Source organism: Nannobrachium achirus (genome assembly GCF_963921795.1).
Source record: "Nannobrachium achirus genome assembly, chromosome: 24".
Classification (NCBI taxonomy): domain Eukaryota; kingdom Metazoa; phylum Chordata; class Actinopteri; order Myctophiformes; family Myctophidae; genus Nannobrachium; species Nannobrachium achirus.
This window is the reverse complement of record NC_137831.1, coordinates 40,297,412-40,310,498: the sequence shown is the minus strand read 5'-3', so window position 1 is coordinate 40,310,498 and position 13,087 is coordinate 40,297,412. Positions and strand designations below refer to the sequence as shown.

The following is a 13,087-nucleotide window of genomic DNA, read 5'->3' as shown; positions in this document are numbered from 1 at the left end:
ATAGCACCATACTGCACCATACTGTAGCTATTTGCTTGTTTTATTTGTACAGGTTTAGCAGGCACAAAAGCTGCACAATCCCCTTGGTGTCACGGAATGTGTATGTGTGTGTGAGAATGAGAGAAAACAAGATAAATAAATAGATCGCATTTTGTAACCTCTCCAACATTAACCTCGCCTCGCCAGGCTTTCTCGGGGGAAAGGCTGGTGATCGTTTACAACGGGCAGTTTGATCCGGTCTAGGCGGAAACCACAAGCAGAAGAAGCGGCGTCGCTTTGTTTTGGTTTCCCCCGATTGTTTCCCCAATCCCTATTAAAATGCTCGAGTAGCCTTGTGTAGTCTTGCCAGTCGCTACGAGTTGGACTAAAAGATGCATACACCAAACGGATTTTCCAAAAGCAAAACTATGCCGCATCAAGGGGTTTATTAGGTAGGCCCTAAAAAGTATGTCCTCGAGCTCAGGGAAATTATTTTGGGTTAAAACTGATTTGATAGTTCCGGCCAAAGTGTAGTCCGTCAAGGACTGCAACATGACGTAGAGTGGTTTCCCCTCCCGTCCGGATCAAACCCCGTAAAGTGAAGGGACCCTATAGGCTACTCCAACATAAACCTAGCTCACAACGGCCAATTGATTCGACTTGGCCTTGGCCAGCCAAACGTCCAAGTGAAACATTCGGAGGAACGCCTTGTGGAACTTATCGCCCGCCAACGTGTACAGGCCCAGGTTAAAAAATGTGTTCAAAGTGGCGAGCGGCCTGGAGACGATGTACGCGGCGTTGACCCCGCACGCCAGCTCGCACGGGTTCTCGGGGTTCTTCCGCGTGTAGATGCGCACCATGCGCAGGACGTGGTACGGCAGGAAGCACACCACGAACACGACCAGGATCAGCACGGTCATCCGCTGAGCTCGGACGCGGCAGCGGCTTGAGGTGAGCGGCCCCTTCGCCAGCTCCTTCGCCATGCCGACGTAGCACGCCGCCACGACCGCCAGGGGAAGCAGAAAGCCCAGCGAGGTGAGCAGCCAGCCGTACCACCACGCGCCGTTGTACGTGTTGCTGCTGGCGAAGTCCAGGCAGAAGCTCTTGTTGTCCGCGTGGTCCAGGTGGATCATGTCGAGCATGGGCGCCGTCTCCGCCACTGCGGCCGCCCAGACGACCGCGCACGCCGCGATGCCCCACTGCTTGCGCTGCACCTGCAACAGGGACGTAAAGAGGATGTTAGAGTGGCAGGGGCTGAATTTTCTAAAAGGGGCCTTTTGGTGAAAGTATTGAAAATAGCAGACCTTCAAGCTCGGAGGTCGGCTATTTTCGGTGCTTGATACCACACTGTGACTGAACTAAGCATAATCAAGTGAATACTGGAGATGTGGCGTAATGGCATGGATTTCTACACACAGAGGGCAATTCTTTCAACATAAGATGCTGCATTCAAGTTCAGGAGAGTTTGGACAAAGGCCACTGACGTCACGCTCTGAAGGGGAAACCCTACCAAAAGCCCATAGAGTTAACAAAGAAATCGTAAATTTAATGCAATTTCCGAATAGTAAAGTATAAAATACGGCTAGCTTGATCAATAACACAAGATAGTAAAAGGCACAAAGCATTATAATTTACTTTACCGTTCGAAATAATGATTTGTTGGCTTTAAGTCCAGCGATTTCTGTGTTAGTTTACCCTTCAAAGCTGACGTCAGCACCAGGAAGTTGCTGAGAAATTTGCTGAGTGGGCGGGCCGTGAATAGGGTCTATTCTCTTGAATGCTGCCTTCAGGTATGGCATGGAAAGAGTTAATTTGCATTTCTTTTGCCATAGTAAAAACTGCATTCGTGGTCTGGAGAGGACACTTTTTTACAGACGGATAAAAGGGCAGGGGCTCAAGCCCCCCTCTGATGTCTGTGTGTGCACGTGCCTGACCTGCACGGCCCGCAGGGGGTCCAGCACTGCAACGCAGCGGAACACGGCCATGCACGTCAGGAAGAAGATGCTGGCGTACAGGTTGATGTGGAAGCCGAACCGCGTCAGGCGACACATGAAGTCCCCCATCGTCCAGGAGTCTCCGCCGGCGTAGTAGTACACCTAGACCAGGGGATAATACTGATATTTTCACCCAAGGTGACCGTATGTTTTTTACAATTTTGTCTTCCTACATGTCTCTAGTTTATATTTTGGTATGATAACCCTTTCTGAGAAGTAGCTTAATTGATGTTATCACCCGCTAGAGTCGGTGTCCCATTAACTTTACATTACAGGGAAAAAAAAGGTAAAAACATTCCTTGGGCTAAAACGGCCCCTCAAATGTGTGAAAAGTGTGAAAACCACTAAACCGTTGTTTTTAGCACAAGGAATGTTTTTCGTGCAAAACCGATGCTTGCAATGGATTCAGAATCATGAAAAACACCTAGTTTGATGCCTCATATGCTACTTAAAGCAGATCATTTTTTACCTTCTTTTCCCTGTAATCTAAAGTTAATGGGACACCAACTCTAGCGGGTGATAACATCAATTAAGCTACTTCTCAAAAAGGGTTATCATACCAAAATATAAACTAGAGACATGTACGAAGAAGAAAATCCAAAAATGTTACGGTCACCTTGGGTGGTACCAAAATGTGTATTATCCCCTGTACTAACCAGGAAGGGCATGCTGAGGACGTGCAGGAGGTCGGTCAGCGCCAGGTTCGCCATGATCACGTGGCTGCTCTTCCACGGGCGCAGCTTGGTCACGTAGATAAAGAGGGACGTGACGTTGCCGAGCAGCCCCACGCAGAAGATGACGCCGTAGGCCACCGGCAGGAAATGGCGCTGCAGCAGGCGATCCGCGTCGGTGCAGTTGTGTTCGTTGTCGTGGTACATGCCGCTGGCCATAGCTCTTCTTGTTCCTAAGAGAGAAAGAAGATAGGGTAAGATACATCATTCTTTTAGATGAAGTGACGTTACACCAGGGGTCTTCAGCGTTTTCAGGCCAAGGACCCCTTAGCAGAGAGAGAGATGACGCAGGGACCCCCACTACATATTGTATAAATGTGTGATGGAGGGGAAGGTGATATGAATTATAAGATAATTATTAAGAAGATATGAATTAGCCTTTTACGATTATTAGGCTATTATTCGGCTATTATTCAGAGTTGCTGTCTCTAGTAGCTACATTTTCAAGTTTGTTTTGACTTAACCACTTAAAATCTTTCAATCGTCGATACTTAGTAAACTTTACCTTTCACTAACTTTCACTGTACTTTGTCTGCTCTTTTTTTACCTCTACACCAAACCTATTAGCCAAAAATAGTTGATCTACAAGCTCTCAACGCCTTGCACTACGAGGCGTTGAGAGCTTGTAGATCTGCTATTTTTGGCTAAAGTTCTCCTCAAGAGTATACTGTAGTGTAGAGGGTTCAAGTTGTTAATTTAAAAGAATTATCCTATCACACAAGGATTTGGCAGCCCCCCTGTTGTAACTCTGAGGACCTCCTATAGGGGTCCCGGACGCCCTGTTGAAGACCCCTGCGTTACACCATAGTATGTGCTAATGGGGGCGGAATCTACATCACGTAGTAGACTGTGGAGACTGTGGAGAGATGCAAACAGATGCTTCTTCTGTGGATTTGGTTCCTTTTTGTTGCTCAGGAATATTTGGACATTCCGTCTTCAGTTGTCATAAGATGCTTGTTGACTTGACACAAGTTTTGATGCACTACGGTTCTTAACCATCATTAACCACCACAGGACAGAAAAATCAATCAGTGTATTAAAAACATGTATTGATTGAATACTTTATTAGTCAGACATGAAATGCTTTGGAGAGATAAAGATAAATGATATGAGCTTACATTCTGGCATTAAAATCCCTGAATTAATGTACAGCACAGCCTATCAATAAATAGTCAATGTCGTACAGTCTGGATTGGAAGTTGTGGGAAATCAAACCCTTGTCCAGATGTTGGGGAAGCTCTTCAGCTTCTCTGGGAAATCATCCTTATACAGCACTGGGTCAGCACGGTGCTCCACTACCTTCAGAAGCATCGTACCGAACACTGACGCAAACTTGGTGATGCACTCAGACCTCTCAACCATATGTGTCTGGTCCAGGGACAGACCATCAATGGCAGTGCACTCAGGACATTTGAACTTTTTCCTGGGGGTTACCTTTATTGGGGCTTTGCCAGTGATGTTAGCCACCAGGAAGTTCATGGCGATATCTTCACAGTTCATGTGAGCATCTACCCAGTTCTTGATCTCTCCAAGCATTTTGTATGTGCAAATAATTGAAGTACTTGTGGCAGAAGGCAGCTCCAGTGAGAATGTGAGTATGTAGTCTATCAATCTATCAATGATATATATTGTTTCACGCACAGAGCTGGAATCGAACCCTGGTCTCCAGCTCGGTAGACCAGCAGGAAACCCATTCAAAGAAGCTGGTTAAGGTGCCCGCTGGACTAGCTTTTCCACCTCAAGTCAGAAAATAAGTGAAGGCCATAGTCCGTCACGGTGGAGTCCCATTCACCGTGACTGACTGGTCCAGTTCGACCAATTAGTGAACGGAGTGAAGAGCCTGTCTGTCTGATTGTAAAAACAGAGAGATGTGTCGGGACTCGCGGTGGAAATCTCTTCACCGCGAGGAATGACGTAACGTTGTAGTTTCATGACTCAAAAAGACTACACCGCGGTGGATAGCCGAGCCGACTCTGATCGAGGCTTAAGGCACAGTGACTGTGTCCTGCCATAATGCCATGTGCAGCATTTACAAGGCCTGGCTTCTGTCTGGTAGAACTGAGGCCTTATCTACTGCCATGCTGTACCAAAAACAATGAGAATTGTTTTGGTTTATAAGGCTCAGCCTGGGACATCTGTTGTCATGCAGACACTGCAGGGAAGGACACCCATTCAGGAACCTATGAACTCTTTGCCACGTATATGGAACCCACTTGTGGAGAAGAAACATCCTATGAACTGTTGAAACGTCATCCATTGAGTGACCAAATGACCATACTTAAACTCATGTCAAAACATAATTTGAGAGAGCACGAACCATTGAACCATTATTTATGTACTGTACCTGTCTTGAAATTCTCTCTCTCCATAGTAAACATTCCATTCTCACTCTGAATCACTCTCCTGTCTCTTATTTCTTTGTGATGGATTATTGTATCTCATAGGGGAATAAGAAGGTGTTGTTGTTTACAAATAATATATTTATCAGGCCCTATATCAATTTTGAAGAGAAAACTAATTTAAACAGGAGGAGGCTGGATGCTTTCTCCCATCCCGTTTATGATGAGCTACTAGTGGTGATGAAAAAGAGCATGTTACAGATCCATCCCTCTCTTTTGTACATCACAAAGTGGCTTGGCCAGTCCTTTCTTCATTCTGCCAGTAGCAATCAGGCTCCATAACCAAGCTTAAACCCCGTGAGAATTCAAGACCGGCACCACTTTTTAGTTGAGTTTTTTAGCGCATAATGTAAAATAGAAACAAAATATAGCAAAAGAAACTAGTTCTTTCAAAAATTGAAGAGATCATTTAATAACATACATTAAAAGTTCATTAAGAACAATACAAAATAATCCAAGCTTAAAGGAGTAGTTCACCCCCAATTTTTTTTTTTTTTCCTATTGATTAGTCACGCCATGGAGACTAGAGATTCCGGATGGGGACCCGTTTCGAAACGGGTCCCCATCCGGAACGAATGGGGGTAAATTTATTGTTATCACATTGTTGTCTTAGGAATGTGACAAAAAACTAAAAATATTATTGAAAAAAAGTCATTTTGGGGGTGAACTACTCCTTTAATGTATGTCTTCTGCATGGAACCTAAGGCACTTGCATATGAATTAATAGGATGTAAATTACAGACTTTTGACAGAGGCCTGTTAACGATAATTGGTGACAGAATATACATTCTCATATTAATTGTTGATAATAGAAAGTACATATTTTAAATTATAGTCTGCACAGTATATTCAGGAGTGAGAAAGGAAAGGTGAGTTACTGTACAAATATTGCCTTCGTGAAAATGCAACTACTTTCTGGAACAGTAAATACTGTTTAGTTAAGAGTCATACCCCCATCATCCATCTTGTCCCAAAACCAAGACAGAACATAATTACATTTCAAAACATGACCTATATTCTTTGTAACAGCGTTTGGAGAATCTGCAAAATAGGTCAATGATGAGCTAGGGCTATATGTATGTATGTATGTGTGTGTGTGTGTGTGTGTGTGTGTGTGTGTGTGTGTGTGTGTGTGTGTGTGTGTGTGTATATATATATATATATATATATATATATATATATATATATATATATATACGTAATATATATATATATACGTATAGAGAGAGAGAGAGAGAGAGAGAGAGAGAGAGAAATGCTAGCAAGTCTATCCACGAGTTTCCAACGCCCCATAGTGCATTGCGCAGACGTCTGCACCGAGCTTCCGGTGCCGATTTACAAGCTCACAACGGGTTGCATCTGCGACGCGACGTGAGCTTGTATGTCTGCTGTTAAACCCGGAAGTTTGGTCCCGATAGTCTCCAGTAAACTCCAGCGGAAACTTGTGGATACAGTCACTGTCTGCCCAAAACCTCTGAACTCCTTTTTTGAGGTTTTAGATTTTTTTTCTTTTTTTTTGCATAATTCAGGGCTATTGAACACCCTTTACATCTGAGTGTTGGTTAAAATAATAGTGAAAAGTGCTTGGGACAAAACCTAACTCCACACTTTCTGCCAAACCAGCTAACTCCACCCGATTGGCCCTCTCTTTTTTTCATAAATGTGTGCTATTGAACACCCTTTACGTCTGTGTGTTGGTTAAAATAATATTGAACCAATGAAAAGTTGTAAAAAGCCCTTCGGTCAAAACCTCCTAACTCCACTTGAGCTCATTTTCCAGAAAACTTTACATTTTGGAGTTAGGAGGTTTCGGCCCGACAGCAGAGATATGTGAGAATTATGTATTGGAGGCAGAAGTAATAAAACCCTTGTTTTACTCACAAAGGGGAGTGAAAAGTAAAGTCAAAACAAACAAACATACAAACAAACACGCTTTTTCAACAAAAAAAAAAAAAACCTAAGAAGGATTTGAAATATTCAAAGATTTTCATGATTTTTCCCAAAAAAATAGCAGATCTACAAGCTCGCAGAGCGGCACTCGGTGCCGCGCTGTGAGCCTGTGTATCTGCTATTTTTCAATAGTTAAAGCACAGGGTGCCCCACAGTGAATCCTTGTACCCGGGGCCCAGAATTTGGTGCGACGCCCCTGTGCACGACAGTGCTGAAGGCAGAGGCACGGTTGACAGGAGCTCCGTGTCGCTTCCATCTGTTCTCATTATGAATGTGATGAAGAGCTGTTGAGGTGTCACTTTATTATAACATCTCTCTCCTCTCGTCTCCCGCTCTGCCTCGATATAGATGCGCGACAGGATTGGGACCAGGGGTGTCGCCGCGCCAAATTCTGGGGCCCTGGGTACAAGGATTCACTGCGGGGAGTGCGGGCCCCCCATGAATGTTCTCCATTTAGACTGGGAACGTATTATTATTACGCATCAATTTTGTGCTTTAACTATTGAAAAATAGCAGATCTACAAGCTCACAGCGCGGAACTCTGCGAGCTTGTAGATCTGCTATTTTTGAAAAGTCGTGAAAATGTGTGCAAGTCTTTGAATATTTCAAATCGTTCCAAGGTTTTTTGAAAAACCTATGTTTCTATGTCAGCGGTGCTCAAACCTTTTCATGTGAAGGACCCCCAAAATGATATGTATTTGGCCACGGACCCCAAACCTCAAAATATTTAGTTCCAGGGACACCCCAAGAAGCAAAATTTGAGTTACAAATGTTCGCTTAGAAAATACATATATACAAAGATTTGCACACATTTTCACAACTTTTTGAAAATAGCAGATCTACAAGCTGTGAGCTTGTAGATCTGTTATTTTTCAATAGCTAAAGTATAACATAATTCCAGGCCCCTCCACCTTAGGCCCTGTAACTCAGTCCCGCTTTTCCCCCACTTGTGACGCCCCTGATTTATAGGCTCTCTTTTAGGATTCATGAAAGGGGGATTTGAGAGGGGGTATTAACATGATTTTCTCCAGGATCAAAGGCAGGAGAGTGCTCAGATGTTGCTCTGTACAAAATATAGGGCATGAAAGGTAGAGTACTGTAAGTGATATTGTTTACCAGCAAACACGGTCAGGACCTGGACCAATCGGTGACGTCTCGATTGGGGCCAGATCACAGCCCATATGGGGATGATCTTGATGTCATTACCAGGACGTCATATGGACCTTTTTGTTTGACAGGATTTATGTTGGTTGAAATCAGGTGATGTTCTAGGCCAGATAAATATCATAACTAGTAACGGAAAAAAACATCTCATGGATGCACCTGGGACGTATCCTCAGTGATGTAGCCCAAGCTCATCGGGGTTTCGGGTCTTGCAACATCATACCCCTCACTTGGGTGACCCAGCCAGGGTTGATCAAGTCCCAACTTACGTCCCGGTAGCTACCCACGATCAGTCCCATTAGGGAAAGACAGGACCATTCACTCCACCACTCCAGAACTACTCTGCCAAGACTAGGAAAGGAAGTCTGGCGCTTGGAAGGACTAGGCTCTGTGGATTTACTCCTGTCCGGGCCCCTCCTACGTCTCACCAGGTCCACTCCTGCTCTCACCAGGTCCAGGACCTGTGCGTTGCACCAGACTTCAGCCCCAGACATTTCACTCAGGAGTGGTGGATTCTTGAGCAGCGGTGCTGCAGGCTCCGCTTGCGGCTTGAATGGCCCTCCTAAAGGCCTAATCGTGGGTTTGTTGGGCTTCTTCCTCACGGAAGACACAGGCTGGAGCGCTAACCCAACCTGCTCCCGGGTGCCATCTACATTCCGGCTGTCACCCGTCTCTCCGGTGGTCACCAGACTATTCCTGGTTGTCACGTCTAGTCCTATGATATGTCCCAGATAACCTTATATGCTCATATTTCAACTAACATTACAAACGATGAAAATAATCCTGTCAAACAAAAAAGTCCATGACGTCCTGGTAATGACGTCAAGATCATCCCCATATGGGCTGTGATCTGGCCCCAATCGAGACGTCACTGATTGGTCCAGGTCCTGACGTGCTGGCTGGGTTTGGTTAAAACTAAAAAGTGTATAGTCATAAAGTTAAAGCTCTATATTCCGATAATCATTGCTATGTGTGTTAGTTCGATAAGGGGTCTCACTGACTATCCAGCTGTCCAATGAACAGAAAATACATTTTCGAGTGGTTTGCCAATTTCAGCCAACCAAGAGAGAATTTACCAGCTTCCATTTGATAGTTTTCCAGTTCCAACTTTGTAGGCTACTATCACTTCCAATTTCACTTGTTAATTGATTGATTGATTGATTGATTGATTGATTGATTGATTGATTGATTGATTGATTGATTGCTTGACCGCTGTTGAATGAACACTCTCAATGATTATCAGAATAAATATTGAACACATAATTAAACAAAAAAATATCACGTACTGTACCTTTGAATAAAATGGTGGCCCACTGCTCCTATAGTTGCACTGCAAAGGTAAATGCGGACTGAGACTTGTCATGGACAGTTATGTGTGACAAATACTCCAACAACAGCTAAGGACTAAATGATATACATTACATTTTTAAATAAATAAACGAATACATACATTGAATAATTTATAGCCTACATGTAGCTTACTTTGCACTGGGTGGCACAGCAAACCTGTTTGATTGAGCCGGTAGCCAGATAAGTCGCCCTCTTTCAAAGTCGCCCCCAAACTCGTTTCCCAACGGGTCTGTGGCCTTAAGCTAGATGCAGACTAGACTAAAATCAAATATTTGCTTCTGGAGGTCCCTGGAACAAAATATTTTGTGATGGGGGTCCGTAGCCAAATACATATCATTCTGGGGGTCCTTCACATGACAAAGTTTGAGAAACACTGATGGCAACATACGTTTTTTTTTTCAGAAAATTGTTATGATTTAGAAGACATTTGTAGAATGTAGAATTGTAGAATCAGTGGTTAAGGAGCCCCAAAATGTGTTTTTGGCCGTGGACCCCCATCTCAAAATACTTTGTTCCACGGATGGACCCCTATTGCAAACTTTTTTGTTCCAGGGACCCCCAGAAGCACAGATTTGATTTTAGTCTAATCTGCATCTAGCTTAAGGCCACAGACCCGTTGGGAAACGAGTCTGGGGCGACTTTGAAAGAGGGCGACGTTTCTGGCATTCATTGAGCCTATAGTATACTATGACTTTTTCTAAATCTATGATTGGACTAAAGTATTTGATTTTTTGGAACATGTATATTTTGTAATTTCTGGGCTTTCTGGGCATAATAAATTGGCCATTAGAAAAGGTGGGTGTTATTTTGGACAACATGAAAACCGTGTGCATCTGTAGAACACGTGGTTCAAAATTGCAAATAATAGGCTACAATAATTTGTAATATTATCTTAATCGTAGAATGTATCAAACAACAAACATACAGTGCAAGGAGGAGTTAAATTATAAATACATACAGGAGAATAAAAGCAACAGAAGTGACAGTATACTCACAGTTTACAGTGTCCAACAACAAGCACCTGTGTCTATCTTCGCCCCCTCCCTTTATGAGTCTCTCTCTCTCTCCACCTACTCCTCTGTTTATATTTGCAGTCCCTTTATGACCATATGGCGAATTACGGCATTCCTTGTTGTGATAGGAAATGCCCTATTGTAAGCATATAGGCTACTAACAAAGCTTTAACGTTAATATTATCCTCTGCATTTATCAATGGCATATACTTGAAGCTCAGATTGAAACCATTTCCAGCCTACCTACAATTTCACGAATTACTAACATAATTCCTTCATCTGGATGGCTGCTTAGTTTTTAACCAGTGGTCCGGGGACCACCAGTGGTCACTGAAGGGATTCCAGGTGGTCCCCAGCTGAATGATGGAAGGTTGGTAACCAAACTGACCCTTATAGATCTTTAACTCTTGAGATCTTGAGAATGTAAAATGAAACCAAATGGACCCGTACGCTCTCAAGAGTTCAATTATTTTTAAACACCTGCATTACTTAGGCTACAAGAAGTCTACACAATTACAGAATGTAGGAGAATTGTTAGTTAGTTTGATTGACTATACTATATATTTTTTGCTTCTTTTGTATGAGATACTAGAAAGTGACAAAGTAGGACGTAAGCAATATGCAATGTGGCCCCCTGGAGTGAAGGTGGACATATAGTGGCCCTCACCATCATCAAAGTTGCCCACCCCTGTTGTAGATCGTCTATTTTTGGTGAACCTTGGTTTGGTGAACCTTGCGCCTCGCATCGCGAGGCGTTGTGAGCATGTAGATCGGCTATTTTCACAATTTCTGCCTCTATATATTTGACAAATTGACAATTAATTTGCCATTTTAGAGGTATTAAAAAGTCCTTAAATTGGCACTTTAGAAATGTGAAGATATCCTCTATATACTTAAACTTTATGTTGGTTTGTTTACAGTTGAGTGAGAAAACAATGTTTCACATTAAGTTAATCATCTGGGGAATTGGGGGGTCGTGTGTGATATGATGATGTCATCAAACGATAAAGTCGACTTCAACTCAACTTTTTACTGAGTCGAGTCGACCTGCAAAAATCACAAGTCGTTATAATGCCCTGCTCCACGCTACATCTCAGAGGCAAATATTGTACTTTTACTCCTCTACATAAATATGAAAACTACCAAAGTTACCAACTACTTTGTAGATTTTGATTATTACACATACATTAGCCACTTCAGCCCTTTATACATTTCAGCCAATTGAAATAGACGATCTACAAGCTAACAATGCGTCGATATTTTCAAAAGATTTTTATATATTTGAAAACTTCTGCATAATGAGTTCTTTCTACTTTTGACACTTTAAGTACATTTTTGATACCAATACTTTTGTGCTTTTACTCAAGTACATTTTAAATATCAAACCTAGTACTTAGACTATTTCTACAATAGGGTATTGATACTTTTACTAAAAGTAAAAGAAATAGTAAAACTAATAAATGTGAATACTTACCCCAGTGCAGGGGTGTCGCACCAAATTCTGGGCCCTGGGTACGAGGATTCAATCACATTTTGTGCTTTAACTATTGAAAAATAGCAGATATACAAGCTCACAGCGCGGCACCGAGTGCAGGGCTGCGAGCTTCTAGATCTGCTATTTTTGAAAAATCGTCAAAATCTGTGCAAATCTTTGAATATTTCAAGGTTTTTTGAAAAACCTATGTTTCTATGTCAGTGGTGCTGACACATTTTCATGTGAAGGACCCCCAAAATGATATGTATTTGGCCACGGACCCCCATCTCAAAATATGTAGTTCCAGGGACCCCCCAGAAGCGAAATTTGAGTTACAAATGTTCACTCAAAAAATACATATATTCAAAGATTTGCACACATTTTCACGACTTTTCAAAAATAGCAGATCTACAAGCTCGCAGCGCGGCACTCGGTGCCGCGCTGTGAGCTTGTATATCTGCTATGTTTTAATAATTCCAGGCCCCTCCACCCCTTGGGCCCTAGTAAGATCAGTCCCACTCCCTCCCCCCTTGTGACGCCCCTGCCCCATCGCCAACTGGGCGCCTGTTGAATTTGACTGTTGTTACTATTCAGCTTTTACGGTTCCATTGAGCTACTGTCAGCCGTCCCTTATCGCATTGTAAACCTAAAGTAAACTACAGACACGAGAGGAAGCTAGTATTTATGACCCAAGAATTAAGTTAATCAGAATGGGTCTTTTGTTTTAGGATCCTGATAACGGCCATTAACCCACTGCGTTTCACCAGACAGTGAGGAGTTTCACTAAGGTGTACGTGCGGAGGAGCATGCTATGTTATCTCCTCTGCATCATCAGTGCCCATACCCCAGATGGGGTTGGCGAAAGGGCCTTTCTGTGCGAAGTAAATTTGCATGTTCTCCGTGTCCCCTAGGGTAGGTACTGTATACCTCACAAAAACATGCAGTAATCTTGGTCTCTATACTGCGCCCCCGGTAAGCCTGATGGAGGGCAAAGGAACCGGTTGGTATAAACGTGTTCCTTCCACCCGCAATG

General features: G+C 43.1%; 1 protein-coding gene across 1 annotated transcript; it reads right to left on the bottom strand.

Annotated features, from left to right (window-relative positions):
• Positions 1-611: 611 nt before the first annotated feature.
• On the bottom strand, positions 612-2,863 carry oxgr1a.1 (oxoglutarate (alpha-ketoglutarate) receptor 1a, tandem duplicate 1; the record flags this gene model as incomplete). The annotated part of the gene is made up of 3 exons (XM_080720547.1): positions 612-1,193; positions 1,914-2,075; positions 2,630-2,863. 3 exons carry the CDS (start codon positions 2,861-2,863, stop codon positions 612-614), a joined length of 978 nt encoding a protein of 325 aa, XP_080576673.1.
• Between the last annotated feature and the right edge of the window lie 10,224 nt (positions 2,864-13,087).